The sequence below is a fragment of the Polyodon spathula genome, chromosome 53 (assembly GCF_017654505.1).
Source record: "Polyodon spathula isolate WHYD16114869_AA chromosome 53, ASM1765450v1, whole genome shotgun sequence".
Classification (NCBI taxonomy): domain Eukaryota; kingdom Metazoa; phylum Chordata; class Actinopteri; order Acipenseriformes; family Polyodontidae; genus Polyodon; species Polyodon spathula.
The window spans coordinates 68871-96125 of NC_054586.1; the positions used below are offsets into that span (position 1 = coordinate 68871).

At 48.8% G+C, this 27255-nt stretch overlaps 2 protein-coding genes across 3 annotated transcripts; one reads left to right on the plus strand and one right to left on the minus strand.

Annotated features, from left to right (window-relative positions):
- Nucleotides 1-1009: 1009 nt before the first annotated feature.
- Nucleotides 1010-17366, plus strand: LOC121307113 (collagen alpha-1(II) chain; the record flags this gene model as incomplete). The annotated part of the gene is made up of 36 exons (XM_041239241.1): nucleotides 1010-1135; nucleotides 1226-1270; nucleotides 1938-2036; nucleotides 2519-2572; nucleotides 2683-2811; nucleotides 3658-3711; nucleotides 4161-4259; nucleotides 4854-4907; nucleotides 5363-5461; nucleotides 5584-5637; nucleotides 6056-6109; nucleotides 6651-6704; nucleotides 6819-6872; nucleotides 7202-7246; nucleotides 7767-7865; nucleotides 8019-8126; nucleotides 8436-8489; nucleotides 8593-8646; nucleotides 9235-9288; nucleotides 9676-9729; nucleotides 10107-10214; nucleotides 10416-10469; nucleotides 10751-10804; nucleotides 11250-11411; nucleotides 11506-11613; nucleotides 12151-12258; nucleotides 13566-13619; nucleotides 13889-13996; nucleotides 14106-14159; nucleotides 14275-14382; nucleotides 14501-14554; nucleotides 14943-15050; nucleotides 15161-15449; nucleotides 15802-15989; nucleotides 16381-16623; nucleotides 16840-17366. Coding segments are annotated over 36 exons (3390 nt in total), but the record flags the coding sequence as incomplete, so codon positions are not given.
- Nucleotides 17367-19494: 2128 nt separating this feature from the next.
- LOC121307157 (transmembrane protein 106C-like) lies at nucleotides 19495-25672 on the minus strand. 2 transcript variants are annotated; one of them, XM_041239293.1, is made up of 8 exons: nucleotides 25282-25672; nucleotides 24650-24883; nucleotides 24194-24258; nucleotides 23811-23970; nucleotides 23475-23615; nucleotides 23115-23164; nucleotides 21427-21480; nucleotides 19495-20803 (listed from the first exon to the last, which is right to left on the minus strand). In XM_041239293.1, exons 2-8 carry the CDS (start codon nucleotides 24860-24862, stop codon nucleotides 20692-20694), a joined length of 795 nt encoding a protein of 264 aa, XP_041095227.1. In that variant the 5' UTR covers nucleotides 24863-24883; nucleotides 25282-25672; the 3' UTR covers nucleotides 19495-20691. The 2 variants fall into 2 exon arrangements, with proteins under 2 accessions (XP_041095227.1, XP_041095228.1); XM_041239294.1 differs by having other exon boundaries at nucleotides 24650-24870; nucleotides 25180-25672.
- Between the last annotated feature and the right edge of the window lie 1583 nt (nucleotides 25673-27255).

A 27255-nucleotide genomic window follows, 5' to 3' on the forward strand; every position in this document is an offset into this window, starting at 1 on the left:
GAAAGTTAGAGACCAATTCAGCTTCTCTGTATGTTTCTCCATTGACTTCCAGCCATTGCCATGGTGATCAGACAGAGGTCTAACTGTGCCATACCGATAGAAAAAAAAAACAAAAAAACTACAAAACAATAAAATGAAACAGGAGCTTTTGTAAGAGCGAGCGGGGAGTCTTCGGGGGGACCATGTGACGACATACCTGTTCAGGTTGCTTCCCCCTCATGTCCTCCACCAATGAGAAGCAGTGAGAGCAGCCAATCAGTACGAAGCTCAGAGCAATGAAAGAGGTGGACAGCGGCCGCTATTGGCCAAGCCAGTCGGTTCAAGTGTTTCATTGGAAATCGTTAGCTAACCGCTTGGCCCCACAGCTCTCCTCCTGTGAAAAAAAAGTGTCTTGGTCATGTGATCTTGGTGATGTCATACACACAATCAAACTAAAACCCTGCAAAGGAATTCCTTTCACCTAGTCTTATAGGCAGTCTGCCTATGACCTCTCCCGTGGGCTCTGATTGGCTGGCCGTGTTATGACTTCAGAGTGGGAGTGGCCTACAGAATCATAATATTTAGATGAGTTGCTGAGTATATTGGCAGCGATCCCTTATTGCAGTTCTGGGGCCCATTATACACTTGGCTGAAAGTATTGCACTTTTGGGACAGCCCCTTCCTAAACACATGCCCGCCTCTCCCATGTATAAGTGTCTGAGGAAATATGTGTGGCCATTAATCAGAACTGAATTCCATGGCATAAAGCAGTTATTACTGAATAAGTCCAGTTAATTGACTTAAAAATACAATGAAAAATGAAAATAGTACAAGAGGTGCCTAATTTAACCTATGAATGTAGGCTTGACAAATTATTTACTATTATACTTAATTCAACAAGCAGAGACACTAACCAGGCACTATAGGCAAAGGGTACCCTGATCTTGAACAGCCGTACAGCAGTAGTGTGTGATCCTGCGTGCTTCTGCTTCTGTACCTGGATGAATGAAGTGATGGCTAACCTCCTGTGTGTCTCTCTCTCTCTCGCCCCCTGCAGGGTGAAGCTGGTCCCACAGGTGCTCGTGGTCCTGAGGGAGCTCAGGGCCCAAGAGGCGAGTCCGGTACCCCCGGCTCTCCGGGCCCCGCCGGCGCTTCTGTGAGTCTCTTAAAGGACAAGATGTGCGTCTTCATGGCTGTGACGTTCCGGCTGTTTCTCTGACTCTGTGTGTCTCTCTTCCATGTTTAGGGTAACCCTGGTACTGATGGGATCCCCGGAGCTAAAGGTTCAGCTGTAAGTGTTATTAATGAGTCACTCAGCAGACGCTTTTATCCAAAGAGACTTCCAGAGACCAGGGGGTGAACTCTGCATGATCAACTGCTGCTGCTGCTGCAGAGTCACTTCCAGTATGACATATTGAGATGTTATTATTATTATTATTATTATTATTATTATTATTATTATTATTAATTTAGCAGTGATTTGCAGGTATTACAGAGCAGTACAGGGTTACAGTGCAAGATTCATATTTAAATACAGTGCAGTTTACAGTAAGTGCAAATAATACTAATAGAATACAATATGAACTAGGATGCAACAATTTAGGGTTACAGCAATTTCTATCCACAGTGACACGGTAGTGCAGTAATGCATCAGCTGAGGATCCAGTAATATGGTGCTGAGGTCAGGCGAGTCCAGGGCAGAGCAGAAAGGGGTAGATCAAGAAACATTTGTTTAAAATTATGGGGGAAAAAAAGATAGCTGTAATTTTAGCTGTAATCAAAGATAGCTGTAATTTTAAATCACAATGGCTTTGGAAGAAAGTATTGAAAAAGGTCCAGGCAGTACAACACAAAGGAATGTCAGCAATCTCAGTGTGTTGCCACCTTCAGGCCAGGACTGGGACTGACATGCAGAAATTGTGACTGGTGAATAATTGTGTCTCTGCTTCCCTCTATAGGGTGCTCCTGGTATTGCTGGTGCTCCTGGCTTCCCTGGACCACGTGGACCCCCTGGACCTCAGGGTGCAACTGGGCCTCTTGGGCCAAAAGGTCAACAGGTAGGTAACCCCCAAAACTGTGCCAGAGCCCCCTCTGAACTGTTCTCACTCGGGACGGACTGCTTGTCATCGCACTCCGCTGCTCTGCACCACTGAAGACACACAATGCTATTAGAAACTAAACAGATAAGAGAATAGATGTGCTGAACAGAAGAGGGAAGTAGATGTATCAGCTGCACCTGTAACGTGGGATCTATTCATAAAGAATAACAGGCAGGTTTATACACTGAAATACAGATCCAAGCACGCCGGCACTGCCCTGCAATCGCTTCAGTGCATCACACAGCAATAACCCAGGTAAAGACAATCTGGAGAGCCGAACCCTTCATCTTTAAGATGCATCAGAGGAAATGGTCACATAGAAACAGAGTCACTTCAGAACTCAAGGGATGGAGTCTGGTCTTAGCAACCTGTTCCGTGTGGAGTGCCGTGGTAACACCCACCTCTCTCTCTCTCTCTCGCTCTCTCTCTCTCTCTCGCAGGGTGACCCCGGTATTCCAGGATTCAAGGGTGAACACGGTCCCAAAGGCGAGCTCGTAAGTACACCTGCACTCATTAACATTGCTGATGCTCAGGCTGTTGGCGTCGGGTGGAGGCTGTGTTTGTTTGTGACTAATCCAGCTTTTTTTCTGGATGCGCCACACAGGGCCCTGCTGGTCCTCAAGGTGCCCCCGGCCCGGCTGGAGAGGAAGGAAAGAGAGGCGCCCGAGGAGAGCCTGGCGCTGCCGGAACACAGGCCTCAGAACACAGCCCACTCGGACCCCCCGGAGAGAGAGTGAGTGAAACTGAACTGACACCAGAGCCAGAGCTAGGAATACAAGCTTCAGAGCACAGCTCAGCTGAGCTGGACTCCCAGCTAGAACACAGGCTTCAGAGCACAGCTGAGCTGAGCTGGACTCCCAGCTAGAACACAGGCTTCAGAGCACAGCTCAGCTGAGCTGGACTCCCAGCTAGAACACAGGCTTCAGAGCACAGCTGAGCTGAGCTGGACTCCCAGCTAGAACACAGGCTTCAGAGCACAGCTGAGCTGAGCTGGACTCCCAGCTAGAACACAGGCATCAGAACACAGCTGAGCTGAGCTGGACTCCCAGCTAGAACACAGGCTTCAGAACACAGCTGAGCTGAGCTGGACTCCCAGCTAGAACACAGGCTTCAGAGCACACAGCTGAGCTGAGCTGGACTCCCAGCTAGAACACAGGCTTCTAGAACACAGGCTTCAGAGCACAGCTCAGCTGAGCTGGACTGCCAGCTAGAACACAGGGTTCAGAACACAGCTGAGCTGAGCACTAGATAGAGAAGTAAAGGCAGTGACTGGGGGTGGGGTAGGGCTAGGTTTAGCTAGTTGACTTGTAGAGCTGTCTCATGGATCAGCAGAGAAGCTCATAGCAGTACAGTATACACACCGAGTGATATATACTGAGAACTATAGCTTTAAACTCAGTAATATCTATTACTATAGCTTAGAAGCCAAGCCCCTGCCTTTTCACAAGACTACAATACTGTATCATTCTCTCATATCAACTTCAAACACTTGATCCTAATTGAGAATCTGTATGAAACAGAACTGTTAGAGTTTCATGTTGGTTTACCAATGCTAATCTCTCTCTATTCTTGTTGCTAGGGTGCTCCCGGTAACCGTGGTTTCCCAGGTCAAGATGGTCTTGCAGGTCCCAAGGTAAATGTCGCCATGGCAACCTGTAGAGCATTTCTAATCCAGGATTGCACCCAGAGTATCCTATTGCAAATAATATAGCGTGCAATTACAACCCTTGGCGCTGCTCTAGAATACATCCCTAAGATGCAGTTACAGCATGTGACCACCAGGTGGTGCTCTGTGTCATGTTAAACAATAATCATTTAAATCAGCAATTATAAATACGTAAAAGAGGATGACAATGTACAGTTTATCATAAAGTCTAATTCTTTTTTTATGTACATATCCTTACCCTCTGTGGTACATACTTGGACAACGTGTCTCTGTGTAAACAGAAAGCTCACGGAGTGAATCAGGATGATGAGAGCTGATCAGAACCAATGTGCCGCTGAGTGTGGCAATGCATCCCAGCAGGGCTGTGCCTTGTGTGTGCAGTGACTGATCCCTCTCTCCCTCCCTCTCTCTCACAGGGTGCCCCTGGCGAGCGTGGTCAGCCCGGTGTTGGCGGTCCCAAAGGTGCCAACGGTGATCCCGGCCGCCCCGGAGAGCCTGGCCTGCCCGGTGCCAGAGTAAGTACCGACCTGTAGGCTTGGCGGTCCGGTCGTGAAAGAAAAGGGCTTGATACCTGGAGGTTCCCAGTTCAATCCCAGCTCAGCCACTGACTCACTGTGTGTGACCCTGAGCAAGTCACTTAACCTCCTTGTGCTTCAGATGAGACGGCAAACGAACAAGGTCGGCAAACGGACCATGCAGCAGCAGCAGCTGTGATGCACAGCTCGCCCTCTAGTCTCTGGAAGTCGCTTTGGATAAAGGCGTCTGCTGAATGACTCATTAATAATAATAATCTCCCCATCGCCCGTCCGGATTCCTGATCCACTCCTGGACAGCAGAGGACGCTGAGGAGTGGGGAGGGCGTGGGCTCAGCACAGCCAGGAAAGGGAGCTCTCCTGGTAGAGCAGCTGGCTGCTGGATTCAGAAATCCTCCCCGATTCCTCCTGTACTGGTGTCTCGGCAGTGAACTGGGTGGCTGATAGCTGGAGCGGGTTTAGCTAGTTGAGATCCTGATGGTGTGGAGATGATCCAGACCTCACTAGTCAAGCTAAAGCAGTGGATCCCTTAACTGCAGCTTGCTAAACCTCATTTTCTCTCTGCTCTGCCTGTAGGGTCTTACTGGACGCCCTGGTGATGCTGGTCCTCAAGGCAAAGGTGGTCCATCTGTAAGTATTGTCTTTATAAGGAACATGATATATAAACATATACACCTGTTAGATTAGTCAAAAACTAACACAGAAATGCATTTTCTTGCATGCCTACTCTAGTGTATGGACTCAAGGAGTCAAAACAACATGAATACACCTCTTAATGTAAAAGATACCATGAATACACCTCCTAAGAGTCATGCAGCAAGCAAAATTGAGCTGCAGTAACCTGTATTGAGGCTTTATGAAGCTGCAGGATAGGGAGCCAGCCAACTGTGAGTGGTGAGAGCCAGCTTTCTCAGAGTTACATGGGCAGTGCCATGCACACACAGGGAGACACACACACACACACACATATATATATATATATATATATATATATATATATATATATATATATATATATCTCTGCTTGGTTGTGATTGTGTTCTGATCTCTCTCTCTCTCTGTGATTGTGTTCTGCCCGCCTGTAGGGTGCCGCTGGTGAGGATGGTAGACCAGGACCCCCTGGCCCCCAGGGTGCCCGCGGTCAGCCTGGTGTTATGGGATTCCCCGGACCTAAAGGAGCCAACGTAAGCGCGCCACTTCGACCCAGCTGAAGATCGTTAATACTGCACTGATGGTGCTGCAGCACGCGGTAAATCGGGATTGATGTGGTTTAACTCCTCTCTGTGTCCTTTTTGTTTCTGTCCAGGGTGAGCCCGGAAAGGCTGGCGAGAAGGGATTGGTTGGCCCTCCAGGTCTAAGAGTAAGTCATTAACCTGTTTTTAATACAAAGACCGCGCGTTCAGAGCTCCCATTGCCCTGTGCGAACACCGGGTCTACCGTAAATAAGGGAAAGGCATGGTAAAAAAAACTGCAAAAATACCATGGTTTTACTACAAACTACAGACATTACAACCGGAGCGACTGCAGCGAGCAAACTCATCAGAGGCTTTCACGTCTGCTCATAGCCAACACGTCGCTACTGCAGCCTGAGATGCTTTGTTTTCAGCTGCAGTTGCTGAAGGAGTTTGTGATGACAGTGCACACCAGGACTACTCCCTGTGAACCCCAGCTAGCGAGGGAGGGAGCGAAGGAGGGAGGGGTCCGTTGTGAACAGGGGCGTGTCTGCTTGCTCTCTTCTCTTGCCCAGGACTCACGGATCTTTGTCTTCTTGCACGCAGGGTCTGTCCGGTAAAGACGGAGAGACAGGCGCTGCAGGACCCCCAGGCCCGTCTGTAAGTATCCTCCTCACTCTGCAGATGCTGACTTCATTGCACAGTCGTTTTATTACAAGGGGAACGAAAAAGAGGTCTCTGAAATCCTTGTCATGAGAACCGTTGTCGTCTTTGATATTTAAGAGCGTTTCAAGCCAGTGCAGAACAGCAGTGAGTCAGTTTAAATGCAAGACCACTTTCTTATAAAGATGCGTTTGAAAAGCACCCATGCACTGAGCAGTTTACTAATCTGTAATGTATAAAAATATTTTTTAATATGCCAGACCTGTTGTGTAACTCAGATGTTTCATTCCATATTGTTCAATTATTTAAAAAAAAAAAAATCCACCTATGAAATAATTAACCATTACTTGCTTTTACAGTTTTGCCAAATAAACTAAACTGAATTTACGATACAGTGATCAGATTTTAAATGAATTAGTGCACTGGCCACATGTGGGTGCAATCCCAGCCTTGTCCACTAGATGGTGCTCACACTAATGCTGCTCTATAGTGATGATGATGAAGGTCTTGTGATTCCATGTCCCTTTTCTCTCATTAGGGCCCAGCTGGCGAGAGAGGAGAGCAAGGTCCCCCAGGACCTTCTGGATTCCAGGTGAGTGTTTGAATGACCAGATATCCTTTAATTGCACTTAGTGCTGTATTTTAACACACTCTTTGTCTTGCACCCAAACTGATGGAAGCCTTTTCCTTTCCTGTCTGATTCCAGGGTCTGCCCGGACCTCCCGGCCCCCCAGGTGAAGGTGGCAAGCCAGGTGACCAGGTGAGTGACCCGCCCTGGAGCAGCTGAAGAGCCAGCCCAGCCTCGCTCACATAGGGGTTAATATAGATACATATATATATATAGGGGTAGGGTTAATCGAGACGTATTTAGCCTACTAAAGAAAGCATATCAGTGTAGCTAGTACCAGAAATGTTTGTTGTTTTAATATTGCATTGGATATTTGTAGAGTTTGTAGGTTCCTGATTCCTGAGCCTGCAGTCACTGACACTGTGCGGTACCTGTATTAAACTGGATCTCTCTCTCTCTCTCTCTCTCTCTCTCTCTCTCTCTCTCTCTCTCTCTCTCTCTCTCTCTCTCTCTCTCTCCAGGGTGTTCCCGGAGAAGCTGGTGCAGCAGGCAGAGCTGGTCCCAGAGTGAGTTTCCTCCAAGCCTCCTGCCTCCTCATTCACTCCCTGTCACACTCCATAGACAGCAGCTTCCACTGAGAGCAAAAGACATCTCCTTTGATTCGCAGCCCGTCCACGTACTGGGCACTGTACCGGAGCCTCTCGAGATACAAGCTTCTACAGACACTTTCTAATGCACTAGAGACTCTTTATAAAACACTGAACGCAGCAGGCATGCCACACGAATGGGGCTGTGCTTAAACCGTACCTTAAGTTGAAGGAACTTTATTATTAATATAGATAACACTATGGGATGTGGCCACTGGGTGGTGTGTTATATTTAGTAAAAAAAAAAAAACATTCTATGAAACCGCAGTTACAACACATGTCCATCAGATGGCACTGTGTGCTATGGCAGGGACTATTGTAAGTGAATTGACAGTATATTAAAATAAGACAAATGTTTTCAGTTTCAATATTGTAAGTGACTCCTGCATGTGCATACACACCAGAATTGCTCCTGACTCTAACCCCCTCTCCTGGGCAGGGCGAGCGTGGTTTCCCTGGCGAGCGTGGATCTCCAGGTGCTCAGGGTCTTCAGGGACCCCGAGGTCTGCCAGGAACTCCCGGAACTGACGGCCCCAAGGTGGGTACCCTCCTCTCCCCATCTCCTTCTCCATGTAGTGGCATTCAACAAGTCCTACAGACTGCACTGGGGGAGCCACTCTGATAGATCACCTCACTGATGGAGGCTCTCTTGTAAAACGTGTTGCAATGCCCTCTGTGTTCTTGTGTGCAGGGTGCGACTGGCCCATCTGGTGCAGTAGGAGCCCAGGGACCCCCCGGCCTGCAGGGAATGCCCGGTGAGAGAGGCGCTTCGGGGATCTCCGGAGCCAAGGGTGACAGAGTGAGTAACCCTGGCACAGCTGATACAGCCCGGGAACTCTTATCCCAAAACAAAACAGCAAAATAACCTACCAAAACAAAAAGAAGAAGTTCACAAAACAAACTAAATTATAATGGCAGTGAGACCACCGTGTACTGGCACGACAGCGCCCCCACGTGGACAGTGTAATAATAACAGCAGGATGAGCGTTGGAAGTTTTCTAGCGGGTAACGAATGAGTCGTTGTTAGTAGCTCTGTGCAAGGTCTAGCAGGTGTCCTGGCTGGGCTCGCTGTTAACCCTTGCTTTGCTTCTCTCTCTGTCTCTGACAGGGTGACGTTGGTGAGAAGGGACCCGAGGGAGCTTCCGGTAAAGACGGTTCACGAGTGAGTATCCGCCTGCTGACAATGCAGGCCAGCGCTGCACTTTCATACCCACCGCCTGTCTGCTGTTGAACTGATCGCTCACCGAGATCTCTCCCTCTCTCAGGGTCTGACCGGTCCTATTGGTCCACCCGGCCCAGCTGGTCCTAATGGAGAGAAGGTAAGAACGAAAACAGAATAAATATATACACACATACACTGCTGTGCAAAACCTTCAGACACGGTCAGGAGTTACAATATATATCGATGATAGGAGCGTCAACAATTTACTCAAAGTCTCCACTAGTGTTTTCCACTATTATAACCACTTTGGCTGTTATTAATACAGCTTAGTTTGGGTGAGAAGAAACCAAGCTTGTCATTGAGCAATCTTTAATGCACATTGATCAGAATCTTCAAAGCCTTGTGATCACAGCACCTCAAACTAAACTATACATGAGCAGCTAATCTGAAGTGTTGTAGTAGCTAATCCATCACATTTACCCAGTGCGTCTCAACGGGGGGAGACGCTCCACATAGAAATCCAAGGGGGGGCGCGAGAAGAGTCTAAATAAATAAATAAAGTTAAACGTGTTTTTTATTTTTAAATGTATATGTGACATGATGGTCTGTAGATGGCGCTGGTTGATTCTATGGTAGTATAACCCCCTCCAAAATGTCTAAGACTTTTGCACAGCAGTGTATACAAATATAGATAGATTTGATGAGTGTAATGCTTGCTCACCTGCTTTTTCTTCTTCTCCTCCAGGGTGAATCTGGTCCCTCTGGCCCTCCTGGAGCAGCTGGAACCCGCGGTGCCCCTGTAAGATTTACTGTCTGTTTTTATACAACCGGCACAATGTATTTGCAAAAAACTTTAAGATACTTCTTTAAAAAAAAAAAAGATTACGCATCGGCCTAGTGACGCCCTGGTTCCGGAAGCAAATCCTGGGACTCGAGTAGAACCTCAACCCTGGAATAAGCTGATGAACAGGGGATGGAAGTGATCCTGTATATTGCAGCACGGTGCTGTTTTTCATTGAAGTTCAATTAGATTAAAATAACAGAGTAACATTTACATTGTTTGGGAAGCAAACTTTTCTAGAGCTTTTCTTTTTTGTTTTTTTACTAAAAGTCCAAGGCCTTGTGATTCCTTGCAGTTGTGGTAAAGCCTGAGTCTTGAGTATGGCCTCTTCCCTTTCTCCTTTAGGGTGATCGTGGTGAGAATGGTCCCCCTGGGCCTGCTGGATTCGCTGGTCCCCCTGTAAGTATCTTTCTATAAAACACTCTTAAGATCTGGGTTTACTCTTTTAAAAACTGAAGCCAGATGCAATCAAGTCTTCTCATGCAGTCGGGGCAGCCTTGTCAAAACCCTTCCAGTTATCTTTGACTCTGCAGATACTTTTATAAATACCAGATCTGCACTCAGATAGAGTCCCAGATACATAATACATAATACATAATAGCATTTCCTGTAGCAGGCTTGTGAGAATGATGCACTTGATGCAGTGATGTTTACAGGCAGCAAGCATAACATCAAGTAACATTATCATCCAGCACAAATAGGTGATACCATCTGTTAGCTGTTATTACCTGGAAAGTTTGAGTGGATTGCTCAGCACTGTCTCGTCCCCCCTGCAGGGTGCTGATGGCCAGCCTGGTGCTAAAGGAGAGCAAGGAGAAGGTGGACAGAAGGGAGATGCAGGTGCCCCAGGCCCACAGGGTCCTTCTGGAGCTCCTGGCCCACAGGTAACAGCCCAATACCATGGCACAAGCACTGAAGTGCAGTGCAGTCTTGAAGGAGAGCCGTGGTTTCACACTGGAGTGGGTGCTGAGGACTGTGCAACAGCACAGTATTAAGCTGCAATGTGACGTCAAGGGCCTCCCCGTTCAGGACTATTGCTGGAACCGAATCAGTCTTCTTACCTGTTCTGTTCTGTATCTGTTTAGGGCCCAACTGGCGTGTCCGGACCTAAAGGTGCCCGCGGTGCCCAGGGACCTCCTGTAAGTATTATTATTATATATATAAAGAAATGATGCACACAACAGCTAGCTGAGAATACCTCCACTCTTGTAGTGAATTAAAAAATGCATTTGAGATGTCTGCAGCTGCAGAACAGCAAGCCGCTTGCAAGATCTGTCTCTATGGGTGGTTGTGCTCTGGTAATGAATGACTGCGAGCGGAATTGTAACATATTTCAGTACAAATAGTTGATTTTTAAACGGATGCAGTAAGTAGCTGTACATTCTCTAACAGCGTCTGTTTCCTCTCGTTCCCACTGCAGGGTGCAACTGGTTTCCCTGGTGCTGCTGGCAGAGTTGGTCCTCCTGGCCCCAACGTAAGAAAACATTTGTGATCCGGGTTCGAGCGGGGTGCAGCTCAGTCATTTCAGGGTCCAGTCCCTTTGGACGCAAATCAGAATGAGCTACAAATGAGCAGAAGAAGAAAATATCACACAGCTGTCCTTGAGAGAGAGAGAGAGGAGAGACAGCAGAATGCACATTATAAACTCGTAGCAGAGTTGGCTTAGCCACTCTGTCCCCATTTTAAATCTGTGGTTTGGGTTGGTAGGATGATTTATACTGTACAGTGTTGGAAAGGGAGCATACCTGTGATATGGTATTATCTAGAGCTGATGGACTTGGAGGCTTTATTTGGATTGTACATTGTACGCATATCCTAGTCTTGGTTTGTAAAGGCGTAGCTCAGTGGGTTTAAGCATGTTCCAAGGCTGTGGTTCAGTGGCGGGTCCTCATGTCTCTGGTTCCTCTCCCCCACCGCAGGGTAACCCCGGACCCTCTGGTCCTGCTGGATCTGCTGGTAAAGACGGCCCCAAGGGTGTGCGTGGCGACGCGGGTCCCCCCGGTCGTGCTGGAGATCCTGGCCTGCAGGGTGCCGCTGGACCCCCTGGAGAGAAGGGCGAGCCTGGCGAGGATGGTCCCCCTGTGAGTACCCCCAAAACACCCCCCTGTCCTCTTGCACTGTCCCAGCCCCGGTCTGTACCTGACCGCTCTCTCTCTCTGTGTCTCTCCTGTGCAGGGTCCCGATGGCCCCTCTGGTCCTCAGGGTCTGGCTGGCCAGCGTGGTATCGTGGGTCTTCCCGGACAGCGTGGTGAGAGAGGCTTCCCCGGACTTCCCGGCCCATCTGTGAGTATCCCGTCCCGAAACCAAAACCCAGTGGGGTGTAGGAGCAACATCACACCCACAGCACAGGGACAGCACCAGAAACTGACCACAACAACCACCACCACAATGATAATAACAGTCCTCTGGAGAGCAGTCCACATTTGGACTCCAGTTAGCTCACACACAACGTGCGTCTACTGCCACAGCAGCCCAATTATTCCACTAAATGACCGCATGAAGAAGAGGACTTTGATATGAGAGTTTGTATAGACTTGGCGTTTTCCACCTCAGGATCAGCAGCTCTGGCGAGTTTTTATATGACAGAGTGTAAACTTATTTTGTAAAGTGTAAACAGCACAGTAAAAGGGTTAATATAAAAACCCTTAATAGTGCTAGATGAATAATCAAATCCAAGCTCAGCCTTAGTGGAAAACACTCTGACCAGCTGTAAAACTGTGGCGTTAGGACTCCCGTCCATCGAGGAGAAGCTGTATGTTAGCTAGGCTAGGCCAGGTATGTCTGCATGTGTGTATAACCTGCTCCTCTCTGATGTCTTAGGGTGAACCCGGCAAACAAGGAGCTCCTGGTGGCGCTGGAGACCGGGGACCCCCTGGACCTGTCGGACCCCCAGGCCTGTCTGGACCTTCCGGAGAACCTGGCAGAGAGGTGAGTACAGAGACCCCGGCCGCCCCTGCACGCTGTGCGCTGTGTGAGACTGCAGCGGCACTACTGCCCCGTACGTTGTGCCTACTTAAACTGCGCCTGTCTGGTGTGCTGCTGCTGACTGTAGTTATATATACAGTCTGGCTGTAGCTACAGAAATGTGCAGTGATACTGTACAAAAGACATGAGTGTAAATGCATGGCTTCACTGCAGCTGTGAACATTACACTGTGACTGTAGCTATGAACGTTACACTGTGACTGTAGCTATGAACATTACACTGTGACTGTAGCTATGAACGTTACACTGTGACTGTAGCTATGAACATTACACTGTGACTGTAGCTATGAACATTACACTATCTGACTGTAGTTCTGTAAAACTGAACAGTCTAACTTCTGTACTTGCAAAAATATATTTTGACTGTAGCTGCAGAGTAAAACCATGGCAGACTGTAACAATAAAAATATGTTGTCTGACTGTAGCTACAAACACAGTGTCTGAGTGGAGCTTGAATCGCACACACTGTGTCTTACTGTAGCTACAAACATGCACTGTCTGGCTGTCACTCCGTACTCTAACTGTTGCTTCAAAAGCACACTGTCTTTGCTTTGACTGTTTACTCTGAATGTACAGTAGGAGTAAACATCCACTGCCTGTAGCTGTGTGACTGTAGCTTCAGTCGAAAGCACTCTCTAACTGTAGCTGTACGCTGCCTGACTGTAGCCACAAACATATACTGTGACTGTTGCTACAAACATGCATTGTCTGACTGTAGCTACAATCGCACACACTGTGTCTAACTGTAGCTGTATACTCTGACTGTAGCTTCAGTCGAAAGCACTCTCTAACTGTAGCTGTACGCTGCCTGACTGTTGCTACAAACATATAATCTGACTGTTGCTACAAACATGCATTGTCTGACTGTAGCTACAATCTCACACATTGTGTCTAACTAGCTGTATACTTTGACTGTTGACTCTGACTGTAGCTTCAATCACACACTGACTGAAGTTGTACATTGTCTGGCTGTAGTTACAAACATACACTAACTGTAGTTGTATACTCTGACTGTTGCTTCAGAAATACATTGTCTGACTAACTTCAGTCGCACACACTGTGTTTGACTGTAGCTGTGCACTGTCTGACTGTAGCTACAAATACTCTGACTGTAGTTTTATACTGTCTGATTGTAGTTTCAGACACAAAGACAGTCTGATTGTAGCTGTATACCAAACACTGTTTATTTCAAAGTAGATTTCCATACTCTGTGGTGTAATATTTCTAACGTTGCCCCTTTTCACCTCACAGGGCAACCCTGGATCAGATGGTCCTCCAGGTAGAGATGGTTCCGCTGGCATCAAGGTGAGCTTCCCAGCTTGGGGCGTGCGGGAGATCTGCCCTGACTTCAGATCGAGAGCTTGGTTTAACTTGCTGGACACTGCAGGCATAGATCAAAAGGACACAGGGATGATAATGCATGCACTACAGAAACTCAATTCAAATACAATCCCGTCTGTGTTTAACAGTCTGTGTTTGTAGTTTTTAGCGGGGTTACCTGTGTGCAGCATACAGGGCTGGGTGGGTGTGGTCTACAGGGGTCTTGACGGTGTGTGCTTTGTCTCCCCCTACAGGGCGACCGTGGTCAGACAGGCCCAGCTGGTGCTCCCGGTGCCCCTGGCGCCCCAGGCTCCCCCGGACCTGTTGGCCCAACTGGCAAACAAGGAGACAGAGGAGAGTCTGTGAGTGCCACCCTTAACCACGCCACGGCTGTGGCGCAGAGTGTCAGACACCGTGCGTTGAAAACTCCAGCAGCGGATCTTGTAACCGGTTCTGTTTCCTCTCTTCCAGGGCGCACAAGGACCTGCTGGACCTCCTGGGCCCGCTGGCGCTAGAGGAATGGCTGTAAGTGTCTCCTTCCCATACAGAGATCCGTCTATCTGTCGTGTCGAGCTCTGTGTGAGAATCCTGTACTGCTTTGTGAGTGTGAAGCTGACAGGAGTGCATGTCTTTGCCTCAGGGACCCCAAGGACCCCGTGGAGACAAGGGCGAGGCCGGAGAGACCGGAGAAAGAGGACAGAAGGGACACCGCGGCTTCACTGGCCTGCAGGGTCTTCCCGGACCTCCAGTAAGTCGCCCCCTTTTGCCGCCGTCCACAGGGCGCGCTTCTGAAACATTCTGGTATCGCCATGCTCCGCTGCCTGCTGTGAATGACCCCCCCTGTCTCTCTCTGCCTCTCTTTGTAGGGCACTGCTGGAGACCAAGGTGCTGCTGGTCCTGCTGGCCCAACTGGTGCAAGAGTAAGTACCGACCCGCGTGTTCCCGGTTGATGTCGCATTGATAGGCAAGCTGCAATGCACAGCACACACACAGTAAAATACAACCCGTATTAAACATGTGAAACGGTAGGAGAAAGGATATACCCGCAGTGAGCAGTCTCAGCTCAGACCACTCTTTCACTGAAGGAAAAAAAACACACATCAGAAACAGGGCTTTAAACAGTAAAACAGAAAACCTCATCGAGCAAGCTCTGCAAGAGCTCTGCAATGAACTCCTTGCTCCACACGCACACACGCCACTTGTGGATTGGGCTCTCTGTGCCACCGCCCTGTCATACTGGCGCACCGGGCTCTTAGACCCAGATGAGCACCCTGTTATTAACCCTTTGTCTCCTGCCCCCTTCTCTAGGGCCCACCCGGCCCCGTCGGTCCCCATGGTAAGGACGGTTCTAACGGCCAGCCCGGTCCTATTGGCCCACCTGGTCCTCGTGGTCGTTCTGGAGAAGTTGGCCCAGCTGTAAGTACCCCGCTTTGAACCTCTTGTAGAAATCCTATTCACAGTGTCTCTTCCAATAGGAGGTGTGTGTCTCCCTGCTCTCCTGACGTCTCCTCCCTTCTCCCCTGCAGGGTCCCCCTGGTAACGCCGGACCCCCTGGCCCCCCTGGTCCTCCCGGCCCCGGAATCGACATGTCCGCCTTCGCCGGGCTGGCTGCTCCCGAGAAAGCCCCAGATCCCATGAGGTACATGCGGGCTGACGAGGCCTCCAGCTCCCTGAGGCAGCACGACGCCGAGGTCGACGCCACCCTCAAATCCCTCAACAACCAGATCGAAAACATCCGCAGCCCTGAGGGCTCCAAGAAGAACCCGGCCCGCACCTGCAGAGACCTGAAACTGTGCCACCCCGACTGGAAGAGCGGTGAGTCCGCGCCCCAGAGAGCAACGCTCTCCAAACCACATTGCTGTCTGCGAAACCCCTTGATAGAATCCCACTTCATTTTAGGAGAAGCTTTCATTCAAAGAGACTTACAGATACGAGGGCGTGAACTATACATCACAACTGCAGTAAGACCTCGGTTTTACGTCTCATCCAAAGGATGAGATTGTGTTTTAATTGAGTGCACCTGTAGTCCGATCACTATAACTGCAGTCAGATTGGGGTTACGGTTATAATAAGGCGTCTCAGTGCAGTTACGGTACAGTAGAGGTGCAGTGTAACCAAAGCTATCTGGAGTCCTATTCCGAGCCCTTCTCCCTCCCTCCCTCTGCAGGAGACTACTGGATCGATCCCAACCAGGGCTGTGCGGTCGATGCCATCAAGGTGTTCTGCAACATGGAGAGCGGGGAGACCTGCGTGTACCCCAACCCAGCCAGCATCCCCCGCAAGAACTGGTGGACCAGCAAGAGCTCGGACCGCAAGCACGTCTGGTTCGGAGAGACCATGAATGGAGGATTCCATGTAAGTGTCTCGTTTGACTTGCTGCTTACAGTCTCGATCAGAGGCTGTCCCCAAGTCCTAGTAAAATAACTGCTTTCAGCAATTACAGATTTCAGGTTTCACTCTACTTTGTGAAGCAAGGCAAGTTAATTCAATAGGGTGATGCAAAACTTAGTGCTACCTTACCCCTTTCTACAGAGTTGCTTCATTGCCATTGCAAGCGCCTAGCAGCTTGCTGAAGCTGCAGTCAAGGTTGGAGAACAAAAGGGTCACACACACACACACACACACACACACACACACACACACACAGAGCATCATCCTGTCTCTCTGCTAGAAGCAACACAGAGCACTTTTGTCAGCCCGGATTGAGCATCACCCACCCTGACCAGCTCTCTGTCTCCCCCTGCAGTTCAGCTATGGTGATGACAGCCTGGCCCCCAACACTGCCAGCATCCAGATGACGTTCCTGAGACTGCTGTCCACAGAGGCTTCCCAGAACCTCACCTACCACTGCAAGAACAGCATCGCCTACATGGACCAGAGCGCCGGCAACCTGAAGAAGGCCGTCCTGCTGCAGGGCTCCAACGACGTGGAGATCAGAGCCGAAGGGAACAGCCGCTTCACCTACAACGTGCTGGAGGATGGCTGCACGGTGAGTCAACAGTGCTGTGTGAGCCCGGGGGCAAGACCAGCTCGGGCTATGTGAGCCCGGGGGCAAGACCAGCCCAGTGCAGTGCAACACTTCTGTCTGGTTCCACTTCTGTCTTCTGCCTCTCGATAGCGCTGCTTCTCATTCCCCGCGCTGGCGAGCTCTGTGAATAGTATCCAGCCTCACAGCTTTTAACACACTTGTTTCCTCCTCTTGCAGAAACACACTGACCGATGGGGCAAGACGGTAATCGAGTACAAGTCTCAGAAGACGTCCCGCCTGCCCATTGTGGACATTGCACCCCTAGATATTGGAGGGTCGGACCAGGAATTCGGCGTCGACATTGGCCCAGTCTGCTACTTGTAAAATAACTTAAAAAGAGTCAAGAAAAAAACAAAACTCACTCAACTCAAAAAGAAAGCAAAACAATCTTTTTTTTTTTTTTTTTTTTTTTTTGTTTTTTTTTGTTTATGGACGTTTAAGTACTTTCCAGTCACTCCTAGGACTTCTGCACTGAATGGCTCCATGAACCCCACCCGTGATCCTCACAGCTTCCGGGCTTCCCAAGACCGGAGCAGGGCCTGCGAACAAACGCTAACGAGCAAAACAAACAAACAAAAAAACCTTGCTGTTATTTATTTATTGTCTTCCTGTAAGATTTAAAGGGGTCAGAGGTGTGTTATGAAATGGTTTGGTAAGAAGTAGCCCCTCTCTAGAAACCCGCCATATCAGCGTCCCTCCCCCGCCCCCGCCCCGGGCGGGCGGGGCGGGGCCCGCCCCCGTTCACGTCCGCAAGGATGCTCTCGTTCCTTGAGCAACGTCACCACAGTGTATATCTGCAGAAGTGCTGTGTATTATAATAAAATAATGGTGCTATTGTTGTAAAACGGTCTGTAATTTTTCAACAATTGATATAAAAGATGTTTTTTTTGGAAAGTACGTTTCGATCTGGGCTTTGTTTAATATATTTTTTTTTTCAAGTATTTTTTTTTGTTTTTCAGTGCGCTTGTCATCCTTTTACCTGTCCTTTTTATAATAAATTCGCCTCTTCAGTACCTTTTTAAAAAGACAAACAGGAAGTGCAGGTCCCATAGTATATATATATATATATATATATATATATATATATATATATATATATATATATATATATATATATATATATATATATACATGCAAACTTGCTTCTTCCCTGGTTGAATTTATTTTTTCTTTTCTTTTTGAAAGCTACCTCACACTAAGTTACCTTGAAGCACAAACCCACAGGCTGTGTGTGATTCCTGAGCTTGGTGGGGTTGTTCATGACTTTCCCACTCTTCCGAAGGTGCTACAAGCTCTCTTTATTTTCCTCACACCCCCTCCTCACCCGTACCACCACGCCTCTCCCCTCCCCTCCTCCCAGGCCCGTAGCATCGCGTCAGGAGTCCAGTGGGGCTGAGCGATGAGTTGAGAAGCCTTCGGCCCATCCCTGCTGCTGTACAATCCCCGCTTCCCGAGCAGGCTGAAGACACAAGTCTTTGGATGGATAGATATCCCTCGGGCTGCAAAGAGGTGCCTCTGTGGGGGGGGGGGGGGTTTGGTGGTTGGCAGTTTTTAATTAATGTAAATTGGAAAAATAAAAATAAAAATCAGCAGATGAGTTGGGTGCCGGCCGTTTAAAAGTTCGATCCGTGAAAGGTGTGTCATTTTTGCAATACTGGTTTTTTTGAGCAGGTCAGAGAAGGGAACAAACGTGATGCAGTAACTTTTCTTCACTGCCGAACACTCCCTTCTTGTGAAGTGCTCTTGGTCACTGTCCTTTTCCTGTGTGGTTGAGAATTCTCTCTTCTTTCTTTGTTTGAATATCCCTGATTTTTCTTTTTGATGATTTATGTGCATTACCGGTTTCTTTTTTTGTATAAACTAAAAAGGGGGGAGAACGATAAGAGGTAGATTTTTGGGAGGCAAATGACAAATAACTATTTTCTTTTTTTTTATGGGGGGGAGAAAAAAAGTCAAGTGGAATTGAAATCCTGTACTATTTTGTATATGTAAAATAGATGTTTTGAAATATTTGCAATACTGGTTTTGAGCATGGTAGAGAAGTACACGTGATGCAGTACCCTTCTTCACTGCCACACTCTCTTCTTGTGAAGTGATTCTGTCACTGTCCTTTTCTGTTGTTGTTTTTCCTCTCCAGTCCCCACCCCTCCCCTCCTTAGCAATAAAAGTTAGAAGCTTTTCTATAAACAAAAAAAAAAAAAAAAAAAAAAAAACAAGTTTGTTTTGGATTTGTTTTATTTTGTTCTATTTGTATTAATTCTTCCGACCTCTGATGATGTAATCTCTGTTGAATGATGTTTAATCTGGGGAATTTTCATGACAGAAACCCCGCCCCAAATAATAAAAAAAACAAACAAAAAAACACAACACCGAATAAAAATTAATTAAAAAAAAAAAAAAACCAAAAAAAAAAACAAACCACAAACCAAAACGACAGAAGCATCTCTATTCCTGGTTCTTGTTGTCTTAAAACGCAGGTTGCGCCCGCGGGAGAGGGGGGCTGAGCCTCGGGGCGGTGCTTTCGCACCGAGGGTCCACTGGCTGAGAGCTGGGCTGGGACAAGAGAGGGGCTCCGCTCTACCGAGCCGGGATCACCAAGTCTGGGTCAAACCGTGCTAAACCCTGGAAGATTTCTTCAAGTGGGCTCGGTTTCTCCTAGAGGTTTTTTTTTCCAGATTTAACGGCTGCGAATTTATAAAATAAAAAAATAGTCTTGAGAAATTTCAACCCGCTGAGGAGTCAAGATAATTACATGTGAGCTGTTAATAACGCCACTCTTAAAATAAAAACATCAATCCATGAATAAAACAAAAACACCATCAAGCCAGTAAGAAACGAACAAATTATTTTATTTTATCGAAGGTTATTTTACAGTGACGCTCTGAAGAGCAGGTGAAGGATAACTTTAATACCAGTTCATATACAAACATCAATTCGATAAAGGAGCAGTACCTCGTCCCCTTGAAGCTCTGTGAAACACACCGCCTTTACTGGCTCCATCTCTGCTTAACTACGTACAGACAGCTGCAGCATTACCAAGCCCTTCTGCAACACAAATAACTCTGATACACAGCAGTGTGCCGACGCATCAGAACATCTCCAGAGGCGTCATTTCTATCCTTTATATACCTCCCTGCATGAAAACCTCTGGGTGCGAGAATTTCAATTTCTGCTCAGTAATCGGTGATATAGAATTAACAACAGGCACTCGTGTGAAATGTCAGACCGCTTAATTAGGCGTCTTAATTAGACTTCTAAAAAGTACTCCTGCGTTTTACCATGTGTGCCTCTGTTCCTTTTCTCTTATTATTTTTAATGAATTGCATGTGTGGTCTGTTAAAGTCATCAGTTCAATTAAACAATCCCTAATTTGGCTGTTTTGACACTTTCCGATGGTATTAATCCAGCAGGCGTTTGTATTTAACACATTCTCTTAACATATCAATTCCTGAACAAATACGAACCCTTTCTGGCTCATCCAGCTCCTGCTTTTAATACAAAACAATTATAACAAATAGAAGAGAAAGAGAGAGGTCAAAATCAACTCAACCCATCCAACTAAAATAGGAATGAAGTAGGTCACAAAGGATTAGCCTTTCCCAACTACAAGCAACTTATCAATGCAAAAGTAAAACAAACTTAGTACCATAAAGCACTCCTGAAACAGACTGCCCTTCTTTTCTACTGAATTCTCTATTGCAAAAAGAAAAATAAATAAATCGCACACGATGCAATAGTATCTGTTGTAGAGCGCCCTACTTACAGGAGCAGATCCAGAGGCCCACGCTCTGTCTACAGAACTGGCTCCCCCGGCAGGGTTTGCTTTCTTTACAGAGAGAGAGAGAGAGAGCGCGAGAGAGGGGGGCCTCGACTCACAATAGCAGCTGCTGCTGCTCCTCCTCAACCCTCAAAAAATATCAATCCTTTTGCGCCTGCGTGTCTAGAGGCGTGTATGGAAAGCACTGCCCTGTCTGCAGAGTTGCTGGGCGATTGTGTTTAGCTTGTACTGGGTGTACTGGTTTTCCGTGCTCACAGGACCGCTGCTCGGTGCACAGTGGAGTTGGAGCCGCAGTCGATGTACCGGTACGCTTCCAGGGAGTTCTGCGCAGAGCGGACCATGTAGGAGGTCTTCACCGAGGTCCTGCAGAGAGGGAGAGAGCAGACCGTCACACGCAGGCACCTCAGGTACAGCGCTTTCACTTTACAACACTAGAAAAAAAAGATATGCCAGCTGTGATTGCGTGATCTAGTTACTGCTATTAGAAAGACTGGACCATTTAAACAGATTTAGAATTACATAAGAGGAGCGGGAACTGCAGCCGTGAATCTAGAGACACTCGAGAGCCGTGTCCAAAGGGTTTGCACCCCCCTATAGAATGAACTCGTTCTGCTTCACAGAAATTGATTGAAAGCTGACGAATAATGCTACGTTAACATGTTGAATTACACACCCCCTCTTCGTAGTTTTCCCAGATACTTTACGAAAAACTGAAAGAAAAAAATGTGACATTTCAAAATCTATCATGAAGTACTGCTGTTACGGCTTCCGGTAGACTTTTGTAGTTTCTTTGATTACATGATGTTAAATAAATGATTTATAATATATATATATATATATATATATATATATATATATATATATATATATATATATATATAATATATAAAAATCTGGAGCCCTCCACCGATATCCCCGTGGCCAGCGATCAGCTGCCCCTCTAGGGCAGGAGAAGAAAATGGCTGAAAAGCAGCAGACAGACTTACTGCATGAAGACCACGATGTTGTGCACCTTGATGGTTGCCATTGTGCAGAAAGTGCTGTGAAGGGGCGACAAAAGCAGCTTTTAAAATCCCGATCCAAATACCCCTTGATCCATTCCTGGTTTTGCTAGGAGTGTAATCAAACACACTGTGGCTAATCAAGCTCCTAGTAAAACCTGGAACAGATTAAACTGCTATGCAGTCTTATTGCAGTCTTATTGTCCCTGTCAAATTAAGAAGATCAAGTTCATCATTGGCCAGCAGTCATTTCAATCTCACAGCATCACACAAGCTGCTTCTCTCAGGAGCCCTATCGATCTCAATCTGCCCTCACCCCGACCTCACAGCATCACACAGCCCGCTTCTCTCAGGAGCCCTATCGATCTCAATCTGCCCTCACCCCGATCTCACAGCATCACACAGCCCGCTTCTCTCAGGAGCCCTATCGATCTCAATCTGCCCTCACCCCCTCACAGCATCACACAGGCCGCTTCTCTCAGGAGCCCTATCGATCTCAATCTGCCCTCACCCCGATCTCACAGCATCACACAGGCCGCTTCTCTCAGGAGCCCTATCGATCTCAATCTGCCCTCACCCCGATCTCACAGCATCACACAGGCCGCTTCTCTCAGGAGCCCTATCGATCTCAATCTGCCCTCACCCCGATCTCACAGCATCACACAGGCCGCTTCTCTCAGGAGCCCTATCGATCTCAATCTGCCCTCACCCCGATCTCACAGCATCACACAGGCCGCTTCTCTCAGGAGCCCTATCGATCTCAATCTGCCCTCACCCCGATCTCACAGCATCACACAGGCCGCTTCTCTCAGGAGCCCTATCGATCTCAATCTGCCCTCACCCCGATCTCACAGCATCACACAGCCCGCTTCTCTCAGGAGCCCTATCGATCTCAATCTGCCCTCACCCCGATCTCACAGCATCACACAGGCCGTTTCTCTCAGGAGCCCTATCGATCTCAATCTGCCCTCACCCCGATCTCACAGCATCACACAGGCCGCTTCTCTCAGGAGCCCTATCGATCTCAATCTGCCCTCACCCCGATCTCACAGCATCACACAAGCCGCTTCTCTCAGGAGCCCTATCGATCTCAATCTGCCCTCACCCCGATCTCACAGCATCACACAGCCCGCTTCTCTCAGGAGCCCTATCGATCTCAATCTGCCCTCACCCCGATCTCACAGCATCACACAGCCCGCTTCTCTCAGGAGCCCTATCGATCTCAATCTGCCCTCACCCCGATCTCACAGCATCACACAGGCCGCTTCTCTCAGGAGCCCTATCGATCTCAATCTGCCCTCACCCCGATCTCACAGCATCACACAAGCCGCTTCTCTCAGGAGCCCTATCGATCTCAATCTGCCCTCACCCCGATCTCACAGCATCACACAGCCCGCTTCTCTCAGGAGCCCTATCGATCTCAATCTGCCCTCACCCCGATCTCACAGCATCACACAAGCTGCTTCTCTCAGGAGCCCTATCGATCTCAATCTGCCCTCACCCCGATCTCACAGCCCGCTTCTCTCAGGAGCCCTATCGATCTCAATCTGCCCTCACCCCGGTCTCACAGCACAGCATCACAGAGCAAAGTGCACAGTGCTTTATCAGCAGTTTCCCAGCAGTCAGCAGCAACAACAGATAAAACCGTAAAAACAGAACGATTCTGCACTTACTAGACGTAGGACAGGCTGCCACCGATCTCCATGGCGACGGTGAAATTCACCTGAACAGCAAACAGAAAGGAGGTCAGACAGAGGTGGTACGGAGAGCCAGCTCCACAGGGCTGGGATTACACCCGCACAGGAGGGAGGTTTGGAACCAGATCAACTGCAGCCAAGTGTACGGGGAGGGTATTTTAAACAGGACCATGCCTCGATAGTCACAACAGTGATGCGTGCACTTGCACGCCTTCAAAGCGAGGCAAGGAAAGAGCAGCGCCTCCTTTTCATTATTAAATCAGTCCTTTAGCAGACGCTGCTGTGGAGTCGCTTGCAATAGCACCGTGGTTTTAACAGTGCAGGGGGAAGGGTTACCTGTCTCTGGCTGAGCGGCTGGATCTGCAGCACGTTGCTGAGTTGCTGGGTCCCGATCACGGTCTTCATGTAGAGGACCTGGCTGGTCAGGCTGTCCACTGACACGGTGTAGAAGTTTGAGTTGCTGACGTTCAGAGTGCTCTGCAAACAGAAGGAGCAGAAGGAGGAAGAGAAGCTGAAATGAGTGCAGAGTGCCTCCTCGCCCCTTAGCCTGACCCATCGCCCCGCATCCTGAACCTCCTCGCCCCTCAGCCTGACCCTCCTCGCCCCTCAGCCTGGCCCTCCTCGCCCCTCAGCCTGGCCCTCCTCGCCCCTCAGCCTGGCCCACTCTCTCACCGTCATGTTGATGAAGACCTTGCTGTTGTTGCGGTCGAACTGCACCATCACCACCTTGATGCCGTCGTCGCTGACCAGCACTGACCGGGGGAAGAGGAAGAACGCCACCAGAGCCGAGGCCAGCAGGCACAGGACCACCGAAATGACCACGTAGAGCTTCCTGCAAGCAGCAGGGGGAGCCAGAGAGAGAGAGAGAGAGAGAGAGAGAGAGAGAGTGCGTGTGAGATTCCTGGAGACTGATTTTGTTTTTCAGATATTGCACAGTTTTATGCTGTGTGCGTGCGTGCGTGCGTGCTGGCCGTGGATAATGCTGCTTGCCCCTGTTTGGTGTTTCTGGGGTCAGAGCAGAGCTCCAGATCTCAAACCTTTACACCCGCACTCACGTTCTCTGCGGCTGCAGCCTCTGATCACTGTAGGGGATTAAGGCGACCAGCTCATTCACCTGGCCGTGGATAATGCTGCTTGCCCCTGTTTGGTGTTTCTGGGGTCAGAGCAGAGCTCCAGATCTCAAACCTTTACACCCGCACTCACGTTCTCTGCGGCTGCAGCCTCTGATCGCTGTAGGGGATGCTCTGCAATAGGAGTCTTATTGCCATCCCTGATAAGGCATGGGAGCTGCATCTCTGATCTACTAAAATATATACAAATGCTGGATATTTCCAATACGTGTTTCAGCTGCACCTGTTAAAAGGGCATCAAAGTAAACTTGTTCATAGGACTTGAACCCCACAGAAACGGCTTGATGCAGCGGCGAGCTGCTTTCCTGCAAGCCGAGACGCCCTTGGGGCAGCCCAGCGTGTCAGCGGCGGGCTCAGGGCTCCCCGGCCCCTGCACTCACCCGTGGGTATCCGGCCGGCACCTTGGCAGGTGGGACAGGTGATGCTGTCCCTCCCGGTGAACTCCACGTACGGGAACTGCGCGATGTCGTCCTGCCTGTCCCGTCCGTCCAGCGAGTCGCCGTCGTCATCGTCCCCCTCCGTGCGGCTGCTCTCCGCCAGGGGACGGAAGCCTCCGTGGGACAGGTGCGATCCCATGACTGGATGGTGCACCATTTAAAAAGCCGGCTGCTGCCCCTGCAAGGAACACGCAGGAATTATTATTACTATTGAATTAGTCCAGAGCGACTTGCATAGACCAGGGGGCGAACCACGCTCCTGTGTGTCCGGGACCGGACTAGCGGTACCGCGCAGCGCAGACCGCTCCTGTGTGTCCGGGACCGGACTAGCGGTACCGCGCAGCGCAGACCGCTCCTGTGTGTCCGGGACCGGACTAGCGGTACCGAGCTTAACACCGCCCGGTCTAACTTTGTTTCGATCCGGAAGCAGGGGTAAGCCAATCGTGTTGTCAATTAACAAAAACATGCATTTAACCTTCAAAAAAACTACAACTATGTACGTAGAAGACTGCAGCTTGCTGGCAGTGAACGCGTTGTTCTACCGAATTGATCTTGTGACCGGCTCTACACAGTTACCTCCTCGCACCGCACTGATCTAGTTGCAGAGATGCGTTCCGCTCTGACTCTTGATCCGGTGGGGTGTCTCTCATAATCCGTCACTTTGGTTTATTGACTGCGTGGACGGAGCTGGAATCTCCTCGCTGTTTATTAACCCGACTGCTGCGCTCTGTTTTATTCTTTGGAAACGTCGCTTCCGAAGCGGCGGGAGGCGGAGTCGCCTTTCTCATGTGACAGGGGTCTCTGTGCTCGTTTGTCTGCCATTACCCAGCAGGGGTCAGCATTGTCCATCGTTTCGCGTCCCATCTTCTCCAGCCTGCAGCGCTGAGCGGTCCGGACCACGGGCCACAGAATGCTACAACCCCTTCTCGAGAACGAAAGGGCTCCTGTAAAGCACGGTCCAGGTTGAGTTTTAGCCACCAGACAGTGTGAAGTGCAGGGAGGGGCTGCTGCCTGAAGCAGCGGTGTGGAGAGGTGTCTTCATGCGCACAGCAGCGGCGTGGAGAGGTGTCTTCATGCGCACAGCAGCGGCGTGGAGAGGTGTCTTCATGCGCACAGCAGCGGCGTGGAGAGGTGTCTTCATGCGCACAGCAGCGGCGTGGAGAGGTGTCTTCATGCGCACAGCAGCGGCGTGGAGAGGTGTCTTCATACGCACAGCAGCGGTGTGGAGAGGTGCGCGTAACCCTAACCCTAACTCGGGGCTGCGTACCCTTAGAGCCGAAACAAACCAAGCAAAAAACATAGCGATATAGTTTGTATAGTAGTTTGTATACATAGTTTGATTTATATATTATTATTATTATTATTATTTATTGATTGTGTTTGCTGTGTTTCGCGGTATGTGAATCGGATTTGGAAGGTCTGCCCGTAACGTGTGTGTGTGTGGCCACACACACACACACACACCGAGAGATACCTCCTCCTCTTTTTGGGTGGGGGTGTTTGTCAAAAACGCTCTCAGTTCTTGCGCCAGTGTCACCTTGGAAGTGGGAGGGAGGGATGTGTGCGGTCACTGTCCGCTGCGAGAAGGACGTCACGGGTGACAGTGTCGGGTTTCTGACTGAGTTGCTCAAATACTGTTTCTATCTATCTGCTTATGAGTTCGTGCGAACAAAGAACCGAACCGGATCCGCGCCACCGTGCCAGTGCGGAGAGAGAGAGAGAGAGAGAGAGAGAGAGAGAGAGAGAGAGAGAGAGAGAGAGAGAGGAGGAGAGAGAGAGAGAGAGAGAGAGAGAGAGAGAGAGAGAGAGAGAGAGAGAGAGAGAGAGAGAGAGAGAGAGAGAGAGAGAGAGAGAGAGAGAGAGAGAGAGAGAGAGAGAGAGAGAGAGAGAGAGAGAGAGAGAGAGAGAGAGAGAGGTGGCGTGTCTTGGGTACTAGCCACTGACACGTCAAACTCGCAACAGTAACGTGCGGTCGGGTCGTTTTGTTTTTTTTAAGAAGGCAGAGATACTGAGGAGAAACGAAGCTAAAGAAGTATCCATTTGAAAAGGCGGTCTGTCAAACTTTATCAATAAACCGAGTTATTTTGGACCGGTCCGTTTAAAAGGGTTCTAGATTAAACGGGTTGAAATTAACAAGAAGGTACAGCAAGAACTTTTAAAAGTTTGAAAAAAAAAACCCAGAATTAAATCAATACGACTTGGATTCAGAAAGCTGCGCGGGATTTAAACAGGAGGAAAGTGCGGTGCCGGCTTCATCCAATGCAGGATTAGTTTGAATAAAACGGAGTTTGAGAATGTATCGCAACTCCTGCTGCTAGACGAGTGAAATAACCAGAGAGACGAGCGACGAGGCATTACCGTGCACACCGCTGCACACAGTGACCAACTGAGAGAGGATAAACAACAGAGCAGAGGTAAATATCTGAACTATTATTATTATTATTATTATTATTATTATTATTATTATTATTATTATTATTATTGTTATTAGTAGTCGTAGTCGTAGTGGTAGTATTGCCAGCTGTCCTGTATGTTACAGCGAAGGAAACG